Source organism: Malurus melanocephalus, unplaced genomic scaffold (assembly GCF_030028575.1).
Source record: "Malurus melanocephalus ecotype Western Australia unplaced genomic scaffold, MMel_1.1 scaffold_143, whole genome shotgun sequence".
Taxonomy (NCBI): Eukaryota; Metazoa; Chordata; class Aves; order Passeriformes; family Maluridae; genus Malurus; species Malurus melanocephalus.
Genome location: NW_026623375.1, coordinates 1,398,902 through 1,422,133, shown reverse-complemented (window position 1 = coordinate 1,422,133; position 23,232 = coordinate 1,398,902). Strand labels below are relative to the sequence as shown.

Below are 23,232 nucleotides of genomic sequence, written 5' to 3'. Positions count from 1 at the left end.
ACATCGCAGTGTAGATTGAGCCATTCGTGGTTAGTTATACAGGGTGTGGGGCGGGCGGGGTGCGATCCCGGTATATAAACGGCGCGCACGCGAGGAACGTCCATTGCACGGCGGGGGCGGCGGAAGGTGAGGTGGTGTGGGTGTGTGTGAGCGGTGTGGCATTGCCACATCCGCCTCCTTCTGTGCGCCTTTAACCTTTATAAAGCTCTGCTGGGAAGTGGTTATGGCGCTGTTCGAGCCGTAGCCTGGCCGGGAGGGATGCAGGGAACATCCCGGGAAGGCGCTCCGGGGGCCGCGGTAGCGCCCGGCGCGGTCTGAAAATCACTCGGGGTCTGCTGTGGCCCTGGGTGAGATAACAGCGCCCATAGCATCAGGAACATTAAGCTTATTGCCCACGGCTGTCTGTGGGTAATGAAACCCATGTTCCCATAAGCCCCGTGCCCGGCTGGYACCGGGAATGATGGTGTTGGAATGRCTGTTTCTCAGAGCGCTTTGTTCTCCTGTAACAGGTGCCCCTGGCTGGCCCGTGAGAGCTGCCATGGACCGGGCTGGCACTGCCGTGGCGATCCCTTCCCCGGAGGAGCTGTGACGAGCACGGGGATGCTGTGATGGACGGCGACACGAGAGTTACAGCGCAAAACGAGTCGTTTTCGTGTTTTTATRTGCAATAAAAGATAATATGCGGAAAAGCTGAAGCGTCTCTCTTCCTTCTAATTGTGAAAAATCCTGCTTTACGCTATGGTCGGACCGGGAAGTGGCTTCCTTGGGGCGGGGAGGGGATGTTTTGCTGGAGAGCGCTCGGGATCGCTGAGAAGATGCACCGGGAGCTGCTCCGGGCCGGGCTGTCGCCGTTCGCACGGCAGAATTGGAATTTTTCATTTTGTTATCCCGGAACCGCCCCTGTCCCTCGCCGAGCTGCGGCCGCCCCCTCGTGACGTCACTGGCGCGGGCGGAAGTGTTTCCTCAGCGCAGCCGGAAGCACGTGGGCCACGGCCATGGCGGACACGGAGCCGGCCGCCGCCACCCCCGTGCGCTTCAAGAGCAAGTGAGGGACCGGGCTGGGGCTGCGAGGGCGAGTGGGGGACCGGCAGGACCGGGCTGCGGCTGTGAGGGCGAGTGAGGGGCCGGGGCGGGCTGCGCGGAACCGCTGCCGCTCCGCTCCGCTTTAACGGGGCCGCTCCGCGTGTTTCTTTCCCTTGCAGCTACGCCGCGACGCGGAAGATCGAGCCGTTCTACAAAGGAGGGCGAATCCAGGTAATCTCGGCTCTGCAGAGTTTGGGAATGTCGCGTCTCCCGACTCTAAAACGTTCCTGTTCTCGTTCCCTTTTCTGCAGATAAGCCGCGATGGGAAGTTCATGTTCTGCCCMTGTGGGAACAAAGTCAACGTCATCGATGTGGAAACAGGAGCTGTCCTGCACAGTCTGCAGCAGGTGACGGGGATCAGCCTCTCCTGAGGGTTTTCCGAGGCTCCCGGGGGGGATTTCCACTGTTGATATAAAGCTCCCAGGAGTGAGGAGTGCAGGGAGGGTGGGAATGATCCCAAACACAGACAGGTGGGGTTTGGGTGGTCCCTGAGCTGTGCTCGGTGTCACCAGAACTGTGCAGAGAAGGGAGCCCAGAGATCTCTCCAGGGATGATTTAACTGTGGGATTTTCTCTCTGTTTTCCCAGGAGGAGGAAGAGGATGTCACTGCATTTGTGCTCAGCCCTGACAATGAGGTGGGTTTGTGCTGGGGACCAYCAGCAGCYRGGGACAGGCACTGARGGAGYCTTTGGACAGGAWTGGGGGGATTTTGGGGTGTCCTGTGCAGGGCTGGGGGTTGGAYTCRATRATCCTTGTGCATCCCTTCCAGCTTGGGACATTCCTCCTGATATAAACCTCTGTGCTTCCCGAGATCCCCRCAGAGCCTCCTCAGCCCCTTCCCTCTGGCTCTGGCTCAGACTTGCTGAGAGCTGCAGCTCCAGCAGCGTCACCTCGGTGCTGTGTGTGTGGGACTGACAGAAATCCAAACCAAATCAGTGAATCCGTGGTTAATGGTGCTTCCCTCGCCCCGTTGTCCCCAGGTGCTGGTGACAGGCAGCCGGGCGCTGCTGCTGCGGCAGTGGCACTGGAGGGAGCCCAGGTGTGAGCGCACCTGGCGAGCCGTGCACACCGCGCCCGTGGCCACCATGGCCTTCGACCCCACGGCCACCCTGCTGGCCACAGGTACGAGCCTGGGTCACTGTCACAGTGGGGGTGGCCCAAGGGATGTTCTGCTCTCTCTCATGGCAGAGACCTCCCGAGTGCAGTGCCAGGAGAGGTTCAGTGCTCCAGTGCCATGTTGGGTTTGGGGATGTGTTGGAYTTCACACAGCTTTCCTCCAGAATTCAATTCCATCTTTTCCCAGGTGGCTGTGACAGCACCATTAAGATCTGGGATATGATCAAACACTACTGCACGCACAACCTGAAAGGATCCTCTGGAGTGGTACAGTAAGTGTTTGTCAGTCAGTGGAATTAGTGTGGTGCTGGAATACTGGGAATGATATAAAATTCTTGAGGTAATGGAATGTGATGGTCTGTTCTGAGCAGGTTCTGGGCTCTTCTTCCTGGTTTTTGAGAGCAGGGTTATGGCTGATTTTGCCCAGAGAGGAATTGGTTTGGTCCAGGATTTTCATGGAATCGCAGAATCATCAGGGAGGGACACCTCCCCCTAGCCCAGGATGCTCCAAGCCCACCCAACCCATGCAGCTGTGGGATGTGCATTATTTAACTGTTGGATGGTTTACTCCTGTCCTGTCCCTCTCCTCCTGCCCAGCCTGGTGGAGTTCCACCCGGACATCTCCCGCCTGCAGCTCTTCTCCTCCTCCATCGATTACAAGATCCGCATCTGGGACCTGAAGTCCAGCAAATGTGTGGCGGCACTGGACGGGCACTTCAGCGCTGTCACCTCGCTGGCRTTTGCAGATGGGAACACCCTCCTGAGGTACCTCCTGGCAGGGCTTTGGCCTCTGTCCTGCTCACCTCCTGCAGGACTGGGGGATGCTGGAGGGTCTGGTGGGTTCTGCTGTGAAAGGAAAGGCTCTTAAAGGGCTTAGTGGGTGTCAGCACCTCTGCTTTGGGATCATAGAATGGTTTGGGTTGGAAGGGACCTTAAAGCCCATCCTTTAAGGATGTCCCACCCCTACCCTGGGCAGGGATACCTCCCACTATCCCAGATTGCTCCAAACCTTGTCCAACCTGGCCCATGTTTCTGGGAATATCCTGTGCTGCCACAGGGAATGCTGATGCTCTCCCTCCCTTTGCTTCTGCAGAGAGGTATTGAACTCCCACAGTGCCATAGTTGTACCCAGACCCAAGCTGAACAAATTTAGCTGAACAGATTTAGCACTGAAACTGAGCTTTTCCTTTGCAGTTCTGGTCGTGATAAGATCTGCATGGTTTGGGACCTGGAGACCAGGCAGAGCAAACGAACCATCCCTGTCTACGAGGTGAAACTGCTTTTTGTTTCTTCCTTTGAGGTCCTTTGTAGTTTCTAGGCCATGCTCTCCCTCTTTAGGGTCTGTATGCTGTGTAATCAGGTTTTTCTCCCTTCCCACGGGTTTCAGCTCTGGTTCTGTGCCTCTCTGACTCTTGCAGACCGTGGAAGCTGCAGTGCTGCTGCCTGAGGAGGGAGATTTCTCTCAGCTGGGTGTGAAGAAACAAGGGCTGCACTTTGTCACAGCTGGCAGCAAAGGTGAGTGTCACTGCCACGTTTGGAGGGTGGCACTTCAGTCGCTTCACTGCTGTTRTTCCTGGGATGTGTGTTCTCCATGTGGTAGAATTGCTGGGCTGGAGAGCGGAGTCTGCTCCTGAGTTCCGTGGTAAGGAGTGGGTGAGCAGGATGGGGCAGGCACACTCTGTTCCATTTAATTTAATTTAATTCAAATACATTTGTCTGTATTTTCAAACTCTGAAGTTTGATTTGCACTGAAGAAGGAAAACTTTGAGGCTTTTCCTGCCGGTGCCACTGGATCCCTGCCCAGGTCTACCTTGGAGCTGTTTGGCTTTTCCAAAGGCTTTGGATGATATTCCTTGGAAATCCACTGTGTAAAGCAGAGGCTCTRCCATGATTTCTGCTGTTTTTTCCAGGCATCCTGAGGGTGTGGGACGTGGCCACAGCTGCCTGTGTGCACACCCAGCCCGTGCCCTTTGCGCTGCGGGAGGAGCCGAGCGAGCGCAGCCTGTCCCAATGCTGGTTTGTCCCTGCCAGGAACGAGATCCTCACTGTGTCTGTGGAGCACAACATMGTCTTCTATGATGCACAAACCCTTCAGCTCAGGAAGCAGGTGACAACCTCAGCCTGCCTTGTCCTTTATCCATGCTCCAGGATCTGTTTTTGGGAGAGCTTTGTCCTGAGGCGCCCTTGGCTCCGGCCTGTTCTGAAATTGTCTGTGGGAATATCGCTGCTTTGGGGGAATGTTGCCCAGAGACAACACAGGAATGAGAAAGCAGAACAGGCTTAGCCAGAAATCCCTCCTGGGTGTAGAAATCACAGCCAGTATTAAAAGAAACCCAGCCATTCCCACCTTGTCCCTGRCTGTTTCCATTCCAGCTCGCAGGATACAACGAGGAGGTTCTGGATGTGAAGTTCCTGGGYCCTGGTGACTCTCACATCGTTGTGGCCACCAACAGCCCCCAGCTGAAAGTGTTTGAGCTGGCGACATCCCACTGCCAGATCCTGTATGGCCACACAGGTGTGTGACAGCGCTGGTGGGGGGACGCAGGCGGCTCTTCCTTTATCCAGCTTCCTGGAGCTCTCATTGGGAGGAGTCCTTGAGTTCTCTCTGGAGAGGCATCAGAGCGGATTTGGGAGTTGTGTGGGGAAAGGACAGATCCCATTGTCCCTGTCCCTGGCTGTGGGATCAGTTTGAATTGGAGCTGGAGGTGTAGGTGCAGGACAGGCACACTCCACAGGGACTGGGGGTGTCATGTCCCAGTGTCCCAGAGCTGCCCCCTGTCCCATTAACGGGGCTCATTATGAACTCACCCCTTTCTSTTGTCCCATTTTAATATTTCTCTTCATCCATCAGCTTTTATTTGTTCTGTTTAGAAACAATCCTGGCTCTGGACGTCTTCAGAAAAGGCCTGATGTTYGTCACCTGTGCCAAGGTGTGTCACTGTTCTCCCTTCAATGAAACTCTTCATTCCCAGTGATCCTTGTGGGCAAAATTACATTATTTTGGAACTYCAGAAAGGGCTTTTTGTTCATACAATCCCTGTCTGCTGCATCCCCCAAATACAAGGTTTTCCCACAATTTATTTTTAATACTATCACTGGGAAAACTGGTTGTATTTTATCAGCCTTGAAGGAGATGTTTCCTTCTCCAAACATCCTGATCTGATTTTAGGGTTCAGAAAAGTTATTCGTGTAAGACTGATGGGGAAAAAGGTGCCAAGAGCCCTGGTACCCYCATAAATAAAGCTCTGATAGAACCAGGAATGAAATCCATGCTGGAACCCCAGGGTGGAGGCTGATGTTGTTTGTCTGTGTCTCTGACAAAGACAAAGGTTCAAGCTGGAAAATCAGGGGTGTGACAAAAGCACAGGGAACTGGTGACTTCCCAGAACACTCCAGCATTGTCTGTCCTCTCCCCCACAGGACAGGAGCATCCGGGTGTGGCGCATGGGCAAGGCAGGCAGGGTGACCTGYGTGGCCCAAGGACTGGGCCATGCCCATGGTGTGAGTGCTGTCGCCTGCTCCAGGTAACACGGGCTGGGGGAGGCTCCTCTGGGAGCTCAGGGAGGGAGGGGAGTGTCCTGGTGGGTGCTGCCTCCCTCCCAGCCGTGCTGCTGCTCATTCCTACTCCCAGCTTCTCGTGGTGCCCGAGTGTGAGGGGATCATGGAATGGGTTGGGATGGAAGGGCCTTAAAGATCATCCAGTCCCACCCCCTGCCATGAGAAGGGACATCTTTCACTGTCCCAGGGTGCTCCAAGCCCTGTCCAGGCTGGTCTTGGACACTTCCAGGGATGGGGAGTCACTCTGAAATGAAAGAGTGTGAAAAGCCAGGAAAACACAGCTCCACATCCCAGCAGTGGCTGAGTGTGTGGAGATCCTGGTCAGGGAGGAGAAAGCACTGATTGTTTTCCCTGCACGTGATGGTTCCACTCCTTCCAGGCTGAAGGAAAGCTTTGTGGTGACCAGCAGCCAAGACTGCACCATCAAGATCTGGAACATCCCAGAATCTCTCAGTTCCAAAGCGAAAGCAGCCTCAATCTCCAGTCCAGAGCCCCTCCATGCCCGGGTGACTGAGAGGGGCCATGACAAGGTACAGCTCCCCCTGACCCTGCAGTGCTTCACTCTCCCTCCTGTGCTGCTCCCTCTATTTGTTCCCTGCCCTATGGCAGAGCCAAAGCCTGACCTTCTTTCTTCTCCTCCTGTGGCTTCCCCAGGACATCAACAGCGTGGCAGTGTCACCCAATGACAAACTGCTGGCCACGGGCTCGCAGGACCGGCTGGCCAAGCTCTGGGCCTGCTCCGACTGCTCCCTGCTGGGGGTTTTCTCTGGGCACAAGAGGGGGATCTGGTGTGTGCAGTTCTCCCCCATGGATCAGGTCCTGGCCACCTCCTCRGCTGATGGGACCCTGAAGCTTTGGGGACTGCGGGACTTCAGCTGTCTGAAGGTGAGGAGAACTCTGTCCCTTGCTCTGGGCAAAACCTTGGGGCTCATTAAGGATCCTCCAAAAACTTGGAACTTATTTCTTTGGCCTCTGTGAGTAAATGGGATTTTATGGATCTCCCCAAAGGCCTGGCTTTGGCACTCCTGATCTCTTTTCTGTTTTGCAGACCTTTGAAGGCCACGATGCCTCGGTGCTGAAGATCATCTTTGTGAGCCGWGGGGCTCAGCTGCTCAGCAGGTTCGTGACTGTCCTGGGGATCTGGGGAGATTCCAGAATTAAGGAAATATCTGAGCTGATCATCAGCACCAAGAGGGTGATTGGTTCTTGTGTTTGAAGAATTTTCAGGAAGGTTTTTAGGAAGATGCCCTTTAGTTTAGGCCAAGCCTTCTGTTGAGGTTATTTTGATCTTCCTCTTCTCCACTTATTCCGTGGATTCCACACAGCTGCTGTGGCATTGTTGGGTTGGGACAAACACCACAGACAGAGCTAAGGGTTCATCTTGCCCTCCGCATTTTTGGTTAATTCTGCTCTTATTTGGAAGGCATTGGGATGGGACAAGTTCATCTGGTATTTGAGGTGGGACAGAGTGAGAATGGACCTGTCCAGTGAGTCTTTCTGTTGTGTTTCTCTTCCAAAAGTGGATCTGATGGTCTCCTAAAACTCTGGACAATTAAAACAAACGAGTGTGTGAAAACATTAGATGGCCATGAGGATAAAATCTGGGGCCTTCACTCCAACAAGAAGGATGACATGGTCGTGACAGCCTCCAGTGACTCCTGCATCACCCTGTGGCAGGTACAGCATGGGGGGTCCTGCTTCCTCCCTGGGTTAATAATTGGGATAATTGGAGTTTATCCTGTTCTTTTATAGGATGTGACTGAAATTGAGGAGAAAGAAGCACAAGCTAAACAGGAGGAGCAGATTATGAAGTGAGTTGATCTTTGTGCTGTAAAGAGCTGTGAAAGGCAAGCTGTTGAGAGAAACTCTCCATTCCTAGAGCTCCATCTGATGGATTTAGCTCCATCTGATCCCAAAATTGGAGTGAGGGAATTGAGGCATTTATTGACAAGCACCACTGACTTTTTAACAGTTACTGCCCAGTCTTCTGCTTTTTGTGCAGCGGTTTTTCCACCATCCAAAGATTGGCCTCACCCTCGATTTGTTTTGCAGAGAGCAAGAGCTTTCCAACCTGCTCCATGAGAAGAGGTACCTGAAAGCCCTGGGGCTGGCAATTTCCCTGGACCGGCCACACACAGTGTTGACAGTGGTCAAGGGTGAGTCCAGGGCGTGCTCTGCAGATGTTTGCTGCCCTCTCTGCCTTCCAGAACACCTTTTCCAGCCAGTTCAAGGCTACAAAGTCCAGTCAAAAGCCTGAAAGCCTCAGTTTTCCCTTTCCCACTTTCCTAAGTGCAATCACCCCAGGTATCCCARCCCTGGTGACTCCTCCTTTCTCTCTCCAGCCATCCTCAAGGAGCCGGAGGGCAGAAAGCACCTGGAAGAGAACATCGTCCGGCTCCGCAAGGATCAGAAAGGTTTGTTGCAGGATTAAAGTGCTGAAAGCTTTCAGCTCAGGTTTGTTTTGTCACCTAGAATGAGAATCCTGGAATGGTTTGGGATGAAAGGGTTCTTAAAGCTTATCCAGTTCCACGCCCTGCCTTGGGCAGGGACACTTCCACTGGATGGACACTCCAGGGATGGGGAGCCTCGGTCACTGTGTGAGGGGAGCTCTGKGGGACCCCAGGGATGTTTTCCAGCCTGGCCTCTCCCGTGTGCCAGCCTGGAAAGGCTTCCTTCCCCCCCAGAGGCAGTGCTGGSATTCCTGGTGACGTGGAACACGAACTCCCGAAATTGCCACGAGGCGCAGGCGGTCCTGGAAACGCTCCTGAAGCACGAGGCGCCGGACAGCCTCCTGCAGTTCTCGGGAATCAAACCYGCTGTGGAGTCCCTGCTGCCCTACACGGGTGAGGCACTGCGGGGACACGTGTGGGGTGCTGGTGTGGGTCAGGGATCAGGGAATGGTTTGGGATGGAAGGGACGGGTCAGCTCATCCACCCCTGCCATGGACAGGGACATCTCCCACTGTCCCTGGATGCTCCAAGCCCCAATGTCCAGCCTGGTCTGGGACACTGCCAGGGATCCAGGGGCAGCCACAGCTTCTCTGGGCACCCTGTGCCAGGGCCTCCCCACCCTCATAGGGAACAATTCCTACCCAATATCCCATCCATCCCTGCTCTCTGGAAGTGGGAAGCCATTCCCTGTGTCCTGTTCTTCCATCTCTTGTCCCCAGGCCCTCTCCAGATCTYCTGGAGCCCCTTTAGACCCTCAAAGGGGCTCTGACCTCTCCCTGGAGTGTTCCCTTCTCCAGGCTGGACATTCCCAGCATTCCCAGCCTGGCTCCACAGTCTAAGGATGCATTCTGCTGCCTCTCCTGTGACTCTTCTCTTTTCTCTCCTTGCAGAGCGTCACTTCCAGAGGCTGAGCCGGCTGCTCCAGGCTTCCATGTTCATCGAGTTCATGTGGCAGAATATGAGGCTGTCAGACGTGGCCCAGCAGGACCAGGACACTCTGTGATCCCCGACCCACCAGCTGCTCTTTCCAAAGAGCTCTTTCCCACCAGGATGGCATCTGGATGTGTAGTTCCTATATTTTATAATAAATGTTTTAATTTCTAAACCTAGTCCAGCATCCAATCTCCTCAGGGTTGAGTGAGAGGAAAGAGTAATTTTTTGGCCAAGCTGGGGTTTGTGTTTTCACATCCTGAATTTTCAGACTCCCAAGCAGTTAGTTTGGAATAAAAAGGCAGTTGGGCTTTCTTGGGATTTAAAGAATTTATGGAGCTGTGATCCTGCTTGGGCAAAGCAGACTGGACCAAGGCTGGACCAGGGGTCTCACCTGTGCCCACCCTAAATTTAGCACCTGGGAGAGAGAGAAGCTCAATTTAAATTCTCCAAGTAGCAAGATTTGGAAGCATAAAACAGAAGCAGGCTTCAGAAATTTTTATAAGTATTTTATTTCAGAGACAAAAATGTATAAAATTCAAATGCAAGTTGTTTATAAAAATATTAACAGGTACCTGGGAGAATAAGTACAATTCAAGCTATCAAAGTATGGAAAAGTCTTAATTTTCCCRTAACTTTTTCTAACTCAACTCTAGCAAATGAGTTTAGGATTAGAATCRTGAGTTTCAGTAACTACCCAAACCCCTGGAAAGAGGAATATTTTGTTCATCAAAGTGACCTTTGTTGCCATCCCGAAGTGGGACACAAGCTGTGACACCCCTAGTTGTGTTCTTGTGCCTGTACAGACATGGCTGGAGGGAGCAGGGATGAGGTTCCTCCCCAACAGGTTTTTTGTTCTCACAACCATGCAGCAGATCCAGCCCATCCCTATATTTCATGGCCTCTCCACTAACCTATAAAAAAACCCCAAAAGARTACCTAAGTCAAAGAGTTAAAAAGTCATCCATGAAATAGGAGATTCAGGTAAGTGACATCACACAGGTGCCATGCCATCCCTCCCCAGTCCAGTGCCACTCAAGGTGCCACAGGTGACTAAATCCCTCTGGTGCCACTCCTTTGCCCTCCACAGTGGCTGTGCCAGCTCCTCCTGATGTGGGGATCAACACAGCCACGACTGTGGAACGCTCACAAACTGCAGGGCAGGGGCAGCACTGCCTCAGGAAGAGCTCRCTGAGTCCAAGGCACCTCCAGCTCCAGAGCTGCCAGCTCCACACTGAGTGATGCCACTCAATCCTCTCCCAGCACCCCCCTGACCCCTGTGCAAGCTGCAGCAGGAACGGTGCTGCCCGTGGAGGTGATGGATTTGTGTGTTCCTCGGGATCTATCGGAGTCCTTAGGAAGGGATGGTCCCAAGCCCTGATGCTCCAAAGCTGCTCCCAGGGGACTGTGGCGGGTGGGGTGTGAGGGCTGGCCTCATGTCCCCTCCCCCAGGACCCTAATGGCGGCTGGGCATGGGGAGAGCCGGCCGGGGAGCCGACTGCTGCAGTGCCCGCTTGGTGACCGTGCTGCACCTCTGCAGGATCTCGCGGGCCGAGGGACGCGCCGGCACCTTGGGGACATCCATGGCCGGCTCGGGGTCAGYGAGGGACAGGCTGAGCTCGGCCGCAGAGGGCTCCACAAAGCCAGAATCGTTCCTGTCCCTGGTGCCGAGGTGTGGGGATTTGCTGCTGTGTGAGGCCAGGCTGTGTCTCAGGGCAGGAGAGCTCCTGGCCTGCTCCACTTCAGGCAGCGAGCGGGAAAAGTCGGCTTTCCAGGCCAGCCGGGTGTCCCCATCGCCGCTGCTCCCTGAGCTCAGCGAGGAGCTGTCCAAATCCAGCTCCGGGGTGGAGCTGGCCCTGGGCAGGGACYGGGATCTGCTTCTCAGAGAGCTCCCGTCCTCTTCACGGGGGACAAAGGAAGGGCYGGGCTGAGCCACAGCCTCTCCCCGGGGCTGGGGGCAGCACAGGTTTGGGGTGGAGGAGTTGAGGCCGCCGCTCATGATGGTCTGGAGTTTGTGGTGAGGGTTCTTGTAGGGCCGGAGGCACAGCGAGGGCATGTAGCCAGTGCAGCCATTGTACCTGAGGGTAGGGATGGAAAGAACATTGAGGAGACCCTTCCAGCAGCTCCAGCCAAGGGCAGAGAGCAGAGCACTTGGGGAAGCAGGTCCGTGCTGTACACGGGGTGTGAGGACAGGGAAAACATCCCCAGCTGAGATATTCAGCTCTGGGAGCTCCTGTGCGTCCCACACAGGGAGGAGCAGCAAGCAGCACMTGCAGCAGGTAAGCAGCTCCCTCAGGGAGCCAGGGCTTGGGGAAAGCCTCCTCACCGGATCAGCCACCAGCCATTGTGGGACCTCCTGACCACCTCCACGACCACCCCGTGGTTCAGTGAGAGCTCATCTGCCTTCTGAGCCTCGTAGGCCTGCACCACAAAGTAAAGGCTGCCTGCAGAGAGAGGGAGAGGTTGGATTTGTCTTGCGGAGAAAACGCCCCAATTCCAGTGACAGGACAGCTGCCCCCAAGAGTGGCTGGTTTGCTCGGAGACCCCAATCCGATCCATTTAGGTTGGATATAAGGAAGAAGGGTGGGGAAGCCCTGGCACAGGCTGCTCAGAGAAGCTGTGGCTGCCCCGGGATCCCTGGAAGTGTCCAAGACCCAGGTTGGAGAGGGATTTGGAGCACCCTGGGACAGTGGAAGGTATCTTTGCCCGTGGCAGAAGGTGGGACTGAATGAGCTTCGAGGTCCCTTCCAGCCCAAACCATTCCAGGATTCCATGACCCAGAGCCACCCACAAGAGCCAGAGGTCCAKGCAGGGACTCCAGGCAGTGGGTAAAGGGGTGGAGCTTTGCAGAACTCATGTTCTGAAGGAGAAACAGACTTACCCTCCTCATTTGAGCTAAAGGCATTCTGGATGTCCTCATAGACATCAAGCTCTTCCAAGTAAGAGGCTGGGAACCAGGCTATCTGTTTGTCTGCATTTTCCACCAGCCACCAGCCTACAAAGAGCAAAAATACCCGGATTTTAACAGCGTAAAAGTTGAGAGGTTACAATAATCCCTGGCTAGGGGACACAAGAGACAGGAGGGACATTCACTGTACACCCCTGCACTCCTGACACTACGTCAGCATTTGAGCTATGAATCCATCTGCCCATCCACCCCTGACACTGAATCCTCTCAGACTTACCCGTCATGTCCTTGATTAGCACTTCCACAACTTCCTTCTGAGCCACTGCAAAAGGTTTGTTCTTTGTGTCTTTGGTTTCAAAGGCCTCAATGCAGCGGTAGCTCTGYGATGCCTGAGGGAGGGTGATGGAGAGGGGCTTGGGGCTCTTCTCCCTTCTGAATGCTGAYGGCATGATCACAACACTGGAAAGTAAAGTCTCATGTCAAAAACTCACATGGAAGGCTGAGTTTTGTATTGATTTTGGCAAAATCATTTCTGCAGGAAGCTGAGAAAAGCTTTAGGCATCCGAAACAACCTAAAGCTGCACTGAAGCACCCAGTTGAGCCCTGGAGCGTAAGTGGTGTTCCCCTTTCACCCATGTCCCATAATATTTCTGTTTCATGAACAAACAAAAAGTACAACTCAGATTTCATACCTGTTTTCAGGGAAGGACGGATCGAGGTCCTGGGTCTGTGCCTTGAAAAACTGATTCACCTCTTCACCTCGGGAGATTTTCACATCTGTTTTMAGCAGCTCCTGGGAATACGTTTCCAGCAGTTTCATGATCTCCAGGCACCTGTTCATCCTCCCACCCTTCCTATGCTGCATAATTATACCTTCAAAATAACAAGAACACAGTTGGGTTAGGACAGCAATGGATMTGGATCCCTGGGAGCAGCATCTTTTCCCTCAACATGGGGGTGTCCTCACCTCCCACCCTTCCTGCTCAAGCCCAAACTGTACAAAGTCACTGTCCCCCCTCCATGTCATTTCTAATAGCTCCTGATATGATCTTATAACATTTTAAATTTATCTTTTTTCACATGTAAAGTTTCAAGAAGCTCTAGGTGAATATTTGAAGTGTAACATTAATTTATCAAGTGCAATTATTTATTAAAAAAGACTTTCTGGGTTTTTTTAAGTCTGTACTAAAAGACCCAAGCATGATGATGTGACCCAGTGGTGCCATGGCAAGAGCAGGAGCAAGCCCTTAGTCTGTTCCAAAAGAAGGTCAGACTCGGACACTTCAGTCTCTGTCATTGGTTGACTGTCCCTAATCATCTCATGTTTGTCAGTCTATCAAAGATTTATCCTTACCTTTAAACCTGGGTAAACTCCTGAGTGACCCACTCTCCGTGGGGAATGCTCTCTTCAGCTCTTTCTAAAAGCAAGGAGAAGGAGAGAACAGTGATTCCTCACAGCTCCGACACACAGCCAGGCTCCTTCCCCCTCCCTAGGACAGGAATTTTGGCATTTCAGGAATTGAAAATTCACTTACGTGGAATTTCTTAAACTCTTCAAATGTCCTGTAGATGAGAATGTTGTTCTGRTCTGACCAAGACACAAACATCATGTAGTTCTGGTAAAATAAGAAAGAAAAGCAATTTAATCACAAAGTTTAAGTTTGGATGATTTCAGGCAATCAGCATTTACTGTGGTTTAGTTGAGGCTTTTAATGTCATATTAAACAATTTAATTAAACATTACGCCTACAAAAATATTACTTTAATCTCATACCCCAAATGGAAAATCACTGCTGAAACTAGGAGAATTTTATGGCATTGTAACAGAAAGAGAGCAAAAGCCAAGATTTTAAACCCCTTAAAATAACAAGTTCCCTTGTCCTAGGATGCTGAGGCTCCAATCCCAACGCTGTGGGGAATGAGCAAACCTACCCCCAAAAGAGTAACTCCTCCAGTTTCCCAATTTGTAAATTGTATTTAAGGAGGGGGGGAAAGGAAAAAAAAGTACCTTTTGCTTTCTGCATTGCATGAAGCCAACAGCCTTCACATCCACGGGGTACCTGCTGCAGCTCATCTTGCCCACGGCTGCTCCTCCTTCGCAGGGAACCGGAGAGATGTGTGAGGGAATGATGTGAGCTGGAGGAATGAGAGCTGGAGGAATGAGAGCTGGAGGCAGCAGAAATGCGGCTCCAGCCCCGACACCCGAGGTTAAATACCCTGGAGCAGGAGGCAGGGCAGAGGTGTTCCCGAGTTTCCTCCTCCGCCCAGCCGCTGGGCAGAAATTCCGTAATTTGGCAAACTACCGCGTGCCTTTTACCTTTCCCCCTGCTTTTCACATGCAAATGCTGCCGGCTGCAGGCGGGGCAGAGTTCAGAGAGCCGGGGAGGAGAAATACCTGGTTTTATCACGTCCTTACTAACCCGTGCCGGGAAAGAGGGAAGGGAACCGGGTCTGTTTGCCAGCCCTGGGTTAGAGCAGGTCACTGGGGCAGCAGTAGCTGCCCCGAGATATTTCCGGGGACTCACGTGAGGTTTTTATGGCTGTATTGCATGGACAGTTACCTGCAGCTCGGGCTGAGCTCACTCCAGCCCCAAAAACTGCTTTAGAACATGGGTTGTTGTAAAACACAGATCAGGCACCACTTGACATGAGTAATATTTGTTAATTTTTTTTTTCCTGCTTTGTCCCACCTGCTGAGTTACTTTAAACAGATTTCTGATGGTTTTATCATTATTTCCATGGATATGCCGAGGTTATGAACATCCCCAGGGTGCAACTAAAAGACTGAAAACTCCTCAGGTGTAAATACATCGTGAAGATTCAGCTCTGAGTGCCCCTTGTTCTGTCCTGTATCCATCCAGGCGTCCATACCCTCCCAGGGCAGACACCAGCTCTTCTAGWGGCACAGCAGGAGAGATAATTCCAGCCTTGGACAGTCTGTCCTCTCCCTGAACCTCAGGGYTGATGGGCACCGTGTGATCAAACCGCCTCTTCTTTGATAAAGCCTCAACTGAACCATTATCTCTATAATTATCTTTATCATTGTCATTATTGGAACTCAAACTGAGAGGCTCAGCCGTGCTTCCCTTTCATTTCCCAGCTACACCTGGTGTCTCAAACCCTCAGCAACGGCTGCAGGGGATTTTTCATCTGCCAAAAAAAAACAAAAAAAAAACCCTGAACTGGAATAGGGAGCAAAGCCAGACTCCTTCTGGATGGCCAGAAAATCTAGTGAGAAGGTTTGCAGTTTGTGTTCCATGGGCACAGGAGGCTGCCCCCACACAGCAGGGTGGCAGGTTCTGGGGACAAAGGAAGAGATTTTATTGCAGTTGGATTTATTGCTGCTGGATATCTATCCTACATTAAAAAGGGAAAGTTATCCAAAGAGCACTTTTGTTCGGTGTGAATTTTAGAGGGAAAACCCCTCCAACAGCAGCTACAGGGCATTTCCTGGCTCAGGAAGACACACAGGAGCTGCTCGGTGGAAAAGGGATGTGAAGCAGCTCCTTGCCCTCCACAGCCCTGAAATCAGACTCTCCATCCCTCTCTCYACAAAGGCTGCAGCCAAAGCATGTGCTGGTAAATCTCCTCAGATCAAAGAGTGAGAATTTTCTGGAGTGAGAGGAAATCATACAGCAAATTTATTTTGGAAGTCCCAGTATTCAAGGTGCCACAACCCTTTGCTGACTCTGTTCTTCAAACCTGAGCTCCTTGGTTTCCTGGCAGCCAAGCTGTGCCAAGCTCACCCTCACATGCCTCTGTTCAGTGGCTCTTGGAAATACCTGGGACCAAGACTCCCAATGAAGCACCTTGGCTTGGTTTCCTGTCTCAGAGCAAACACAAATCATAACGTATTTCTAAGAGCACAAAGGTTTAAACATATTTGTCCTGAGTGGGAAAAGCCAAAGACAAGGAGAGCCTTGGAGGAGCTGCAGGTGGGGGAGGCGGCTGGGGAGGTTCAGAGAGCACCTTGATCTGAGGATGCCAGAAGAGTAGGAAACAGCCTTGGTCAAAGCCTTTGCTGYATTTCAGCATTCTCAGGGAATTCCAGCAGAAAGTGGAGTGTGGAAAGCATCTAATGGAATGTTACAACAGGAAGGTGAAGCTACACAGTCACTCGAGGCAGAAGAACCAGTCATGCAGTTTAAAGAGCCGATCTGGAGAAGACTGGGTTGACTGGAAGATTTTTCGTGACAGGGGTGTTGTATAAAACCAAATATGCACAAAACTACTCAAACCTCAATAATTAATTATTGAGAAAACATTTTGTGGAAGCAAAGGTCACTGTGACACTGAACTGATGTGCAGGGAGGGAGGGGGAAAGCCTGGAACTTCTCAAAGACAGCAACACCTCTGGAGTCACCCAGAGGGCTCAGTTCCAGCTCTGTCACAGCAGTATCAATGCCCTGGCAGCGTCAAGTGTGACATCACGAAACTGTCTACTCCAGAATGACCTCATGAGTCGCATCACGTCTGCAGTGACACCACCTGCGAGACCAAAAGGATGGCCGGGCAAGATGGGCTCTTGGATGTGCACAAATGCTCCTCCAACCTCTCTGGCAACACCTGGCCAGGCCAGGGCCATTCCTATCGGGAAGGATGGATAACTGACCAGGAAAAACCATTAATCCCACTTCCGGGCTGGATGCATTTGAACTTGCTTACAAAAAAACAGGAAAAATGTTGTTTTTCTGACATTATCAAGTTTACTTTAGGTACTGCCATAAATCAGTGCCTCCTCATAGGTAATTATTAATGGCAGGTAGGAGGGGTCTGCCCAGAAAAAGTGAGACTCAGCAMGAATTGCTAGATGCTGCTCTTTCATCATCGATATTTATTTACACATCTTTGAGGACAGCAGTTAAACTTCCTTTAGTTATTTTACAAGGTACCAAAGAGATTATAAATTAACAGGCAATATGTAGGAGAGGACTGCCTGGCTTTGCCAAGATGCAGGAAACACGGGATTTTCTTCATAATAACACCCAGTATTTTTCAATCTGCTCCAAGAGACCCTCACACACCCCACCAGGGTGGAGCTCTGCTGCTTGAGGAGCATCACTCCAGCCATAAACAGTTGCTCTGGGGACAGAAACATGTTTGTGTCATGGCAGGTGACTAAAGTATTGTCACAGGKAGTCACAACAAACTGCCTGCCCCAGATTGCCCACAGCTGGGAAGATAAAGGAGGTCATCCAGAGACTCCAGGATGGCCCACAGTCACCAGGGCWGTCCCATCAACTATCTCCATTCCAAGGTCAGCTTCCCTTCCATGATAAATCAACACTGAGGCTCTGGTTTTCTTTTCATTCAGTGCGGATCAGGAGTAAGTTAAGCAGCAGTASAGTCTGAGCACACARATGCTCAGGGGCAGSCAAAGGCAGCTCCTTTCCAGCTCCTCCAGAGCCATTTCCAAGTCTGGCAAGAAACAGTCATGTCCCAAATGCTTGGAGAGGAGGAGCTGTGTTACAAGCACCCTTTCCTACAAACAGAAGTCATGTCTGGGCTGCTGAGTGACCTGTGCCCCTCATGGCTGACAATGGGTGGACTCTACACCAGGGATTTCTTCTTCTGTGCCCAACACAGGAAAGGCAACGAGAGGAAAAGTCCTCAAACCACCCTCAAGGCACTGCAGCTGTAAGGGAGAGATATGGAAAGGAGCTGTGGGCACAGCCAACGGCGGCCTGGAACAAGGCTGGTAGAAAAGCTTCATCTTTCCCTCGTTCACCTTCAGGATCAAAACCTGCCCTTTACTGCTCTTGAAGGTCACCTGTGATGACACATGACCTATCAGCACCTTTAATGAGAAGCCCAGATGCTAACAGCCAATTTTAAAAGTACAAAGAGGTTTTAGACTTTTAATAAATAGAGAAACAGACCTTTATTTAAGAATAATGAAAACCCAGACACTGGAGTTGACAAAAGTCTCCTTCACCTCATGAACAAAGGAAGCAGTTGAACTTTCACACAGGCCGGGTTGAGAGATTTTGCAGTAACTAATCCAGAAGAAAGTATTTCATTTCATTCTAATTTCAGCAGCTGCTGCAGGCATTAAAGCATTTTTCTGTGGCCAGCAGAATTCAGCAACCCTTTGAAGCCAGGCAGCAGCTCAGTCCTTTCCCACTCCATCAGGGGAAGGTGCACGTCTCCTCAGTGCAGGGGGTCACTCACTCCTCACAGGCAGCTTTATTTCAGGATACAAAATCACAGCCTCKCATCAAACCCCCTCAAACCTCATGCCAGAGGGGTCATTTTCTGCTCAAAGCCCTTGGGATGCCCCACCCAGCCCAGGGAGAGCTCTGCCCCCTCTGTCACAGGAGGTTTGCTTGCTGCCTGGGGCGCAGCGGACAGGCTCCTGTTTACCAAGCACTTGTTGCAATCATTTCACTGCTCTTTTGTAAAAGTGRCATGTTTTCCTAAGGTTATGCAAAGGACAAAAGTGAGATTAAAGAGGGAATCTTCCAGAAAGGATGAGAGTGTAACTTAAGCTGCTGCAAGAGATTTCCTGAATATTTTTCTAGAGAATAAAGCAGTGTTTGATGAGTGTGTGGTATGAGGCCAGTGCTGTGTGGACGTGCTGGGGCCCAGGAACAAGGTGTAAAGGGAGGAGGAAGGCAGGGCTGAGTTTCCAAGGGGGTTTGAGACTGCAGTGCACAGCCTGCTCTATATATTTCCAAATCCATTGGGGGAAAATCCCAGTAACACCAGTACAGCCAATGGCAAGCRCAGCAAGCACCAGTGAACGTGGAAAAATAGTGTTTTCAACTGGGCAAAATCCATTCTTACTTCATGCTAAATATAGTMAATTGTTGAGAGACAAGACTGATGTGTTCATTCCAGATTAGTCAGAGATGCTCATCCCACTCTTTCCTCATTCCCCACGGCCATCGAGGAGCAGAGTATGCAAAGAGCCTTATCTCTCCTGGGGATTCCACCAGCACCAGCAGCTCTAGGTAAAAGTTCACCTGTACTTCAGAGCAAAGATAGCAACTTGTGTTTCTTGCCCCCTTCAGCAACCAGGGAAAACCATATTCAGTCTTCACTCAAAAGCCTGCTAGGTGAACACTAATGCAGAAGGAATTGTTCTTCCATTCATGTTTAATTCTTAATGAGTCAAAAWATTGTCATAGCAACTGTTACCTGAGGAAAACCTCTTCCACCAAAGGAGACTTCTTATTGGCTTCCTTTGACCTCCTYGAGGAAAAAAAGAATCACCCCAAATCAGGGGCCACTCTCCTTTTGCAAAGCCAAGAGAAACAGRAGCTGCTCACTGAAGACTTTCTGCTTCATTTTTCAAGAACACAAAAGGAACCCCCAGTTTTGCTTGTTTATGCTCAGAATGGATTAACTGATTCCAGGGATGCTTGGAGCAGGTCTGGGAAAYGAGACAGATTGGGGCATGACACAAACAGGACCATCTGAATCAACCTGCAGAGATAATTTGGTTTTCTCCCTATCCCTGCCGTTGCCAATATACACACCATTACTCTTGGATTCTCATTTTAATCAGCAAGAGGATCCACACATAAAAATGGCACCAACTTTAAAATAACCAACTCAGTGTCTAGAGTAGATGCCCAGATTTGAGCAGGGCAGTGCCTTGTGCTCACACCTCAGACTGATCTGAACACATTTCAACAGCTCTGGATGGATCTGAACAGAGAATCAACATCCCACCCATTCCCTGGCAGSGAAGCTGCAGGCTCCTTCCTGATATCTGAGGGATAAATTCATCCTTTTGGGAAATTTTGCAGGTGATGTAGTTCTTCTTTTGTAGTGATCTACGCAAACAGAGAGGATCAATATGATTCACTTACCTGGAAATAAACATCTTTTTTTTTTGGTTGCTATTTCCTAGTTGGCTGTAAATTCTCAAACAACTCTGACTAATTCCTGCTGCTGGCTCGTCACTGGTCGGACTTTAGGCTCACATTCTTACTTGTAAATATGAGACAGCTTCCTGATACATTCCCCTGCAGAGGGATTCAGGTGGAACTATCTACAAAACCATCACAGAAACACTTGGAAAGGATCCTGAGTGGCACAAGGGAATTTTTTTCCCCCAAAAAAATCACAGATTCAGGACGTTGAAGTCCATCCAATCCCACCCCTGCCATGGGCAGGGACACCTTTCACTGTCCCAGGCTGCTCCAAGCCCTGTCCAGCCTGGCCTGGGACACTGCCAGGGATCCAGGGGCAGTCACAGCTTCTCTGGGCACCCTGTGCCAGGGCCTCCCCACCCTCACAGGGAAGGATTTTTCCCTAAAATCGAATTTGTGTGATGAGTTTGTTTGGTAATAGGCTCCACCACAACTTCAGCTCCTAAATCAGTTCCGGGAGCAGAGGGTTGGGTGGGTCAGGGCTGTCCAGGGGGCGGCAAGAGGGAATGTTCCCTCATCCTTCCTCAGCTCTGCACCACATTCCTTCCTTCGGATGGATTTAATTTGGCTCTGCACTTGGGTTTAGAGAATCTCKTATTTAGAGACAGTAAAGTGAATTTTCTTGCACTAACTTGAGCATCTCTCCAGTTTTTAAACTTTGAAATCCAAGCAGATGCTGSACAAGGGCAAGCAAGGGAAACTGGGAGAACATTTTCTTAAAGAGCCAGGTCTGTTCCTGCAGCTGAGCAGGAAAGAGGTGAGTGGAACAACATGGAGCACAAATCTCTGTAACCAACAGCCTCCTTCCAGGCTCTGAGCTTTTTCCTTTTCAATAAAAATGCTGATAYTTTAACTGACTCCATAAATTAAATCACTATCAAGGAAGCAAAGTCTGCTAACTGCCAAACCAGGAGATTGTCGTGACTTGGTAACATCTCCACAACTATTTAATTGCTTGAAGACCAAACAATAAAGCTCTGGAGGAAATTCCCTGGGTATCTTACTCTCTTTTTTTCCTGATTTTATAAAAATGAATGAGCTCATGAGCATCAATTAAAACATTTATTGGTGGGCAAGGAAAACAGGCATATAAATGTCGCTGTCCCTACTTGATCTTTCCTTTGTGTGTGAAATTTATCTTTATAGTTATCTATAACTTTAGACAAAGCCATTCCAGTAGGTCCTACTCACGTGTCTTCTCCCTCCCTCATGAAAATCAGCCAAGAAATATTCCCATGAAATTGCAAATAAATAAAAATAAAGGAGAACTGGTAAACAGAGACCCCATACAGAGATCCAGACCATCAACCCATTGCTCCACAGAGCAGGAAACAGCTCAACCATTTCCACAAGAAAGACACCTAGTGTTAAAATATTTTTGAAGGCAAATCTTTGAGAGATTTTTTCTAAAATGATGCTTTTTCTAATACACATTTTGCACCACACTGTGTTAAATAAATCACATATATAAGGTGATGTTTTGGTCCACCTTCATCCTGGACATACATTTGTTAGCATTAAACAAAATAATCATATTTTTCACTTGACCTACAGGTGATGGACAGGGGAAAAAATTTGAAGTGGATACAAAATTCACTTTGTTCACAGTAGGAGACTTATCTTGKGGCTCCCAAACCTTTAACAAGAATCAAGCCAAAAAGGAGGAGGAGAGCAAGTCTGTGCTGCTCTCCAAATTTTCACCCTGTCACTGCCATTAAGAATTTCCTAAGGTCACAGCTAATTAACCTTTCTAAGGGGTGAAAGAGCAAGCTCCAAAGTCTGCTGCCAGGCTGGACCATCGCCCAAGAGCTGGCTCGCCACCCTCAGGCACTCACAAGCCTGTGGCTCTGTGGGAATGAAAGAAGAAATGCCAAATTTCCACTCCAGACCAAGGCACTCTGGCACCCAGAGAGCCCAGCAGCTCCCAGGCAGCACCTGCCCTCGTATGACATGTGCCAGCACTCTTGGAAAGAGGAAAATCCTCCCTCAGTATAGATTTACAAGCATGTGACAGGTGTTAAAAACATGCAGAATTTCATATGGGCGTGTTGCAATAAAGATGCATGAGTTGAATGGAGCTATCCACTTGTTTGTCCATTAAATCATCCTGTTGATTGTATGACTGTGCTGGCAATAACGCTGAGGTGCCCGTCGGCACTGCTGGCACGTAGGAGAGCAGTTGGGCGACACAGGCTCTGCCACACACGGTATCTATACATCCCAGAATGTCAGAAAAGCTGAAAAAGATCATCCTGTCCACCCCCTGCCCAGGCAGGGTCACCTGGAGCAGGYGACACAGGAACAGGTGGGTTTGGGATGTCCCAGAGAGGGATACTCCACACCCTCCCTGGGCAGCTGTTCCAGGGCCCTGCCACCGTCATAGAAAGAAGTTCTTCCTCATGTCAGGTGGAACTTGTTGTGTTTTAGTTTCTGGCCATAAACTGAACAGTCTGGCACCATCTATCCTCTGACAGCCCTTGGAGATGTTTYTATGGATTGATGGGTTCTCCTCCCAGCCTTCCCTTCTCCAGACTGACCAGGCCCAGTTTCCCCAGTCTCTCCTCATCACAGAGATGCTCCAGACTCCATAATATACCTATATTTATACATATTTTTGTGCTCGTTTGGGAGGATCACAGGAGAGGAACTGCTCTGAGGGAATATAGCAAACCCCCCTCACACAGAGGGGAAGCAGACGGAGACCACCTTCACCCTCCCGTGAGGGGATCCCTGTACCCACCCCGAGGATGAGCACAGCCCCGTCACACCCGAGGCGTGATGTGAAGCGAAACGCGAACAAATACAGGCGGGAGTCTCGTGTGAAGGAACTCTCTCTCTGTTCTCCTCACACACAACATTAAACACAAAGTTTGCTGCTGTTTTTTTATTAAACACGCCCCTCACAGCGCCGTGGCCGAATGGCGCCGCCCCGGCCCGTGGTGCACTGCGGTGCCAGCATGGCGGCGCCCAGCGAGGGGCGCTCGGGMCGGGGCTCCACGCCTTTCCCGGGCACCGACAGCGGCTCCTTCCCYTTCCCCTTCGCTGCCCCGCACAGCRCGGCGGGGGAGCCGCCCAAGAAGCCGTGCCGAGCCTGCACGGATTTTAAGAGCTGGCTGCGCGAGCAGAGGAAGCAGGCGGCCCCGGGCGGCGCGGTGAGGCGCGGCTTTCCCGCGGGAGGGGCGGCGGGAGTCTCCCCTGGACCCCCTGGCGACCCCCGGTCTCTGCAGAGCTTCCTCCATCCTGTCCCCTCAAGTGGGATAGGGCTGCGTGTTCCCGTCAGGGTGTGAAGGATCTTGGGATGGAGTTC

General features: G+C 51.1%; 3 protein-coding genes, 1 long non-coding RNA gene and 1 other non-coding gene across 6 annotated transcripts in view; 4 read left to right on the top strand and 1 right to left on the bottom strand.

Annotated features, from left to right (window-relative positions):
• Positions 1 to 95: 95 nt before the first annotated feature.
• LOC130576541 (uncharacterized) lies at positions 96 to 689 on the top strand. The gene is made up of 2 exons (XR_008965665.1): positions 96 to 126; positions 510 to 689. It is a non-coding gene; the product is annotated as an uncharacterized LOC130576541 (long non-coding RNA).
• LOC130576548 (small nucleolar RNA ACA64) lies at positions 310 to 434 on the top strand. The gene has a single exon (XR_008965668.1). It is a non-coding gene; the product is annotated as a small nucleolar RNA ACA64 (small nucleolar RNA).
• Positions 690 to 973: 284 nt separating the features above from the next.
• TBL3 (transducin beta like 3) lies at positions 974 to 9,316 on the top strand. 2 transcript variants are annotated; one of them, XM_057371254.1, is made up of 22 exons: positions 974 to 1,045; positions 1,203 to 1,254; positions 1,335 to 1,430; positions 1,671 to 1,718; positions 2,064 to 2,205; positions 2,387 to 2,471; positions 2,797 to 2,964; positions 3,394 to 3,469; positions 3,618 to 3,714; positions 4,110 to 4,306; positions 4,573 to 4,714; positions 5,071 to 5,129; positions 5,620 to 5,723; positions 6,137 to 6,287; positions 6,412 to 6,642; positions 6,806 to 6,876; positions 7,278 to 7,434; positions 7,510 to 7,568; positions 7,810 to 7,913; positions 8,100 to 8,171; positions 8,442 to 8,600; positions 9,098 to 9,316. In XM_057371254.1, the coding sequence occupies exons 1-22, from the start codon at positions 996 to 998 to the stop codon at positions 9,208 to 9,210; spliced, it is 2,433 nt and encodes an 810-aa protein (XP_057227237.1). In that variant the 5' UTR covers positions 974 to 995; the 3' UTR covers positions 9,211 to 9,316. The 2 variants fall into 2 exon arrangements, with proteins under 2 accessions (XP_057227237.1, XP_057227238.1); XM_057371255.1 differs by lacking the exon at positions 9,098 to 9,316 and having other exon boundaries at positions 8,416 to 8,539.
• Positions 9,317 to 9,659: 343 nt separating this feature from the next.
• Positions 9,660 to 14,207, bottom strand: NOXO1 (NADPH oxidase organizer 1). Its single transcript, XM_057371289.1, has 8 exons — positions 14,054 to 14,207; positions 13,581 to 13,661; positions 13,400 to 13,463; positions 12,738 to 12,918; positions 12,323 to 12,504; positions 12,019 to 12,132; positions 11,464 to 11,581; positions 9,660 to 11,215 (listed from the first exon to the last, which is right to left on the bottom strand). Exons 1-8 carry the CDS (start codon positions 14,117 to 14,119, stop codon positions 10,594 to 10,596), a joined length of 1,428 nt encoding a protein of 475 aa, XP_057227272.1. The 5' UTR covers positions 14,120 to 14,207; the 3' UTR covers positions 9,660 to 10,593.
• An 8,636-nt stretch (positions 14,208 to 22,843) lies between these two features.
• GFER (growth factor, augmenter of liver regeneration) overlaps positions 22,844 to 23,232 on the top strand; it is a 2,549-nt gene continuing 2,160 nt past the window's right edge. Inside the window, exon 1 of the mRNA XM_057371253.1 lies at positions 22,844 to 23,077. Within this exon, the coding sequence (XP_057227236.1) occupies positions 22,844 to 23,077 (234 nt within the window). The remainder of the gene's footprint in view (positions 23,078 to 23,232) is intronic.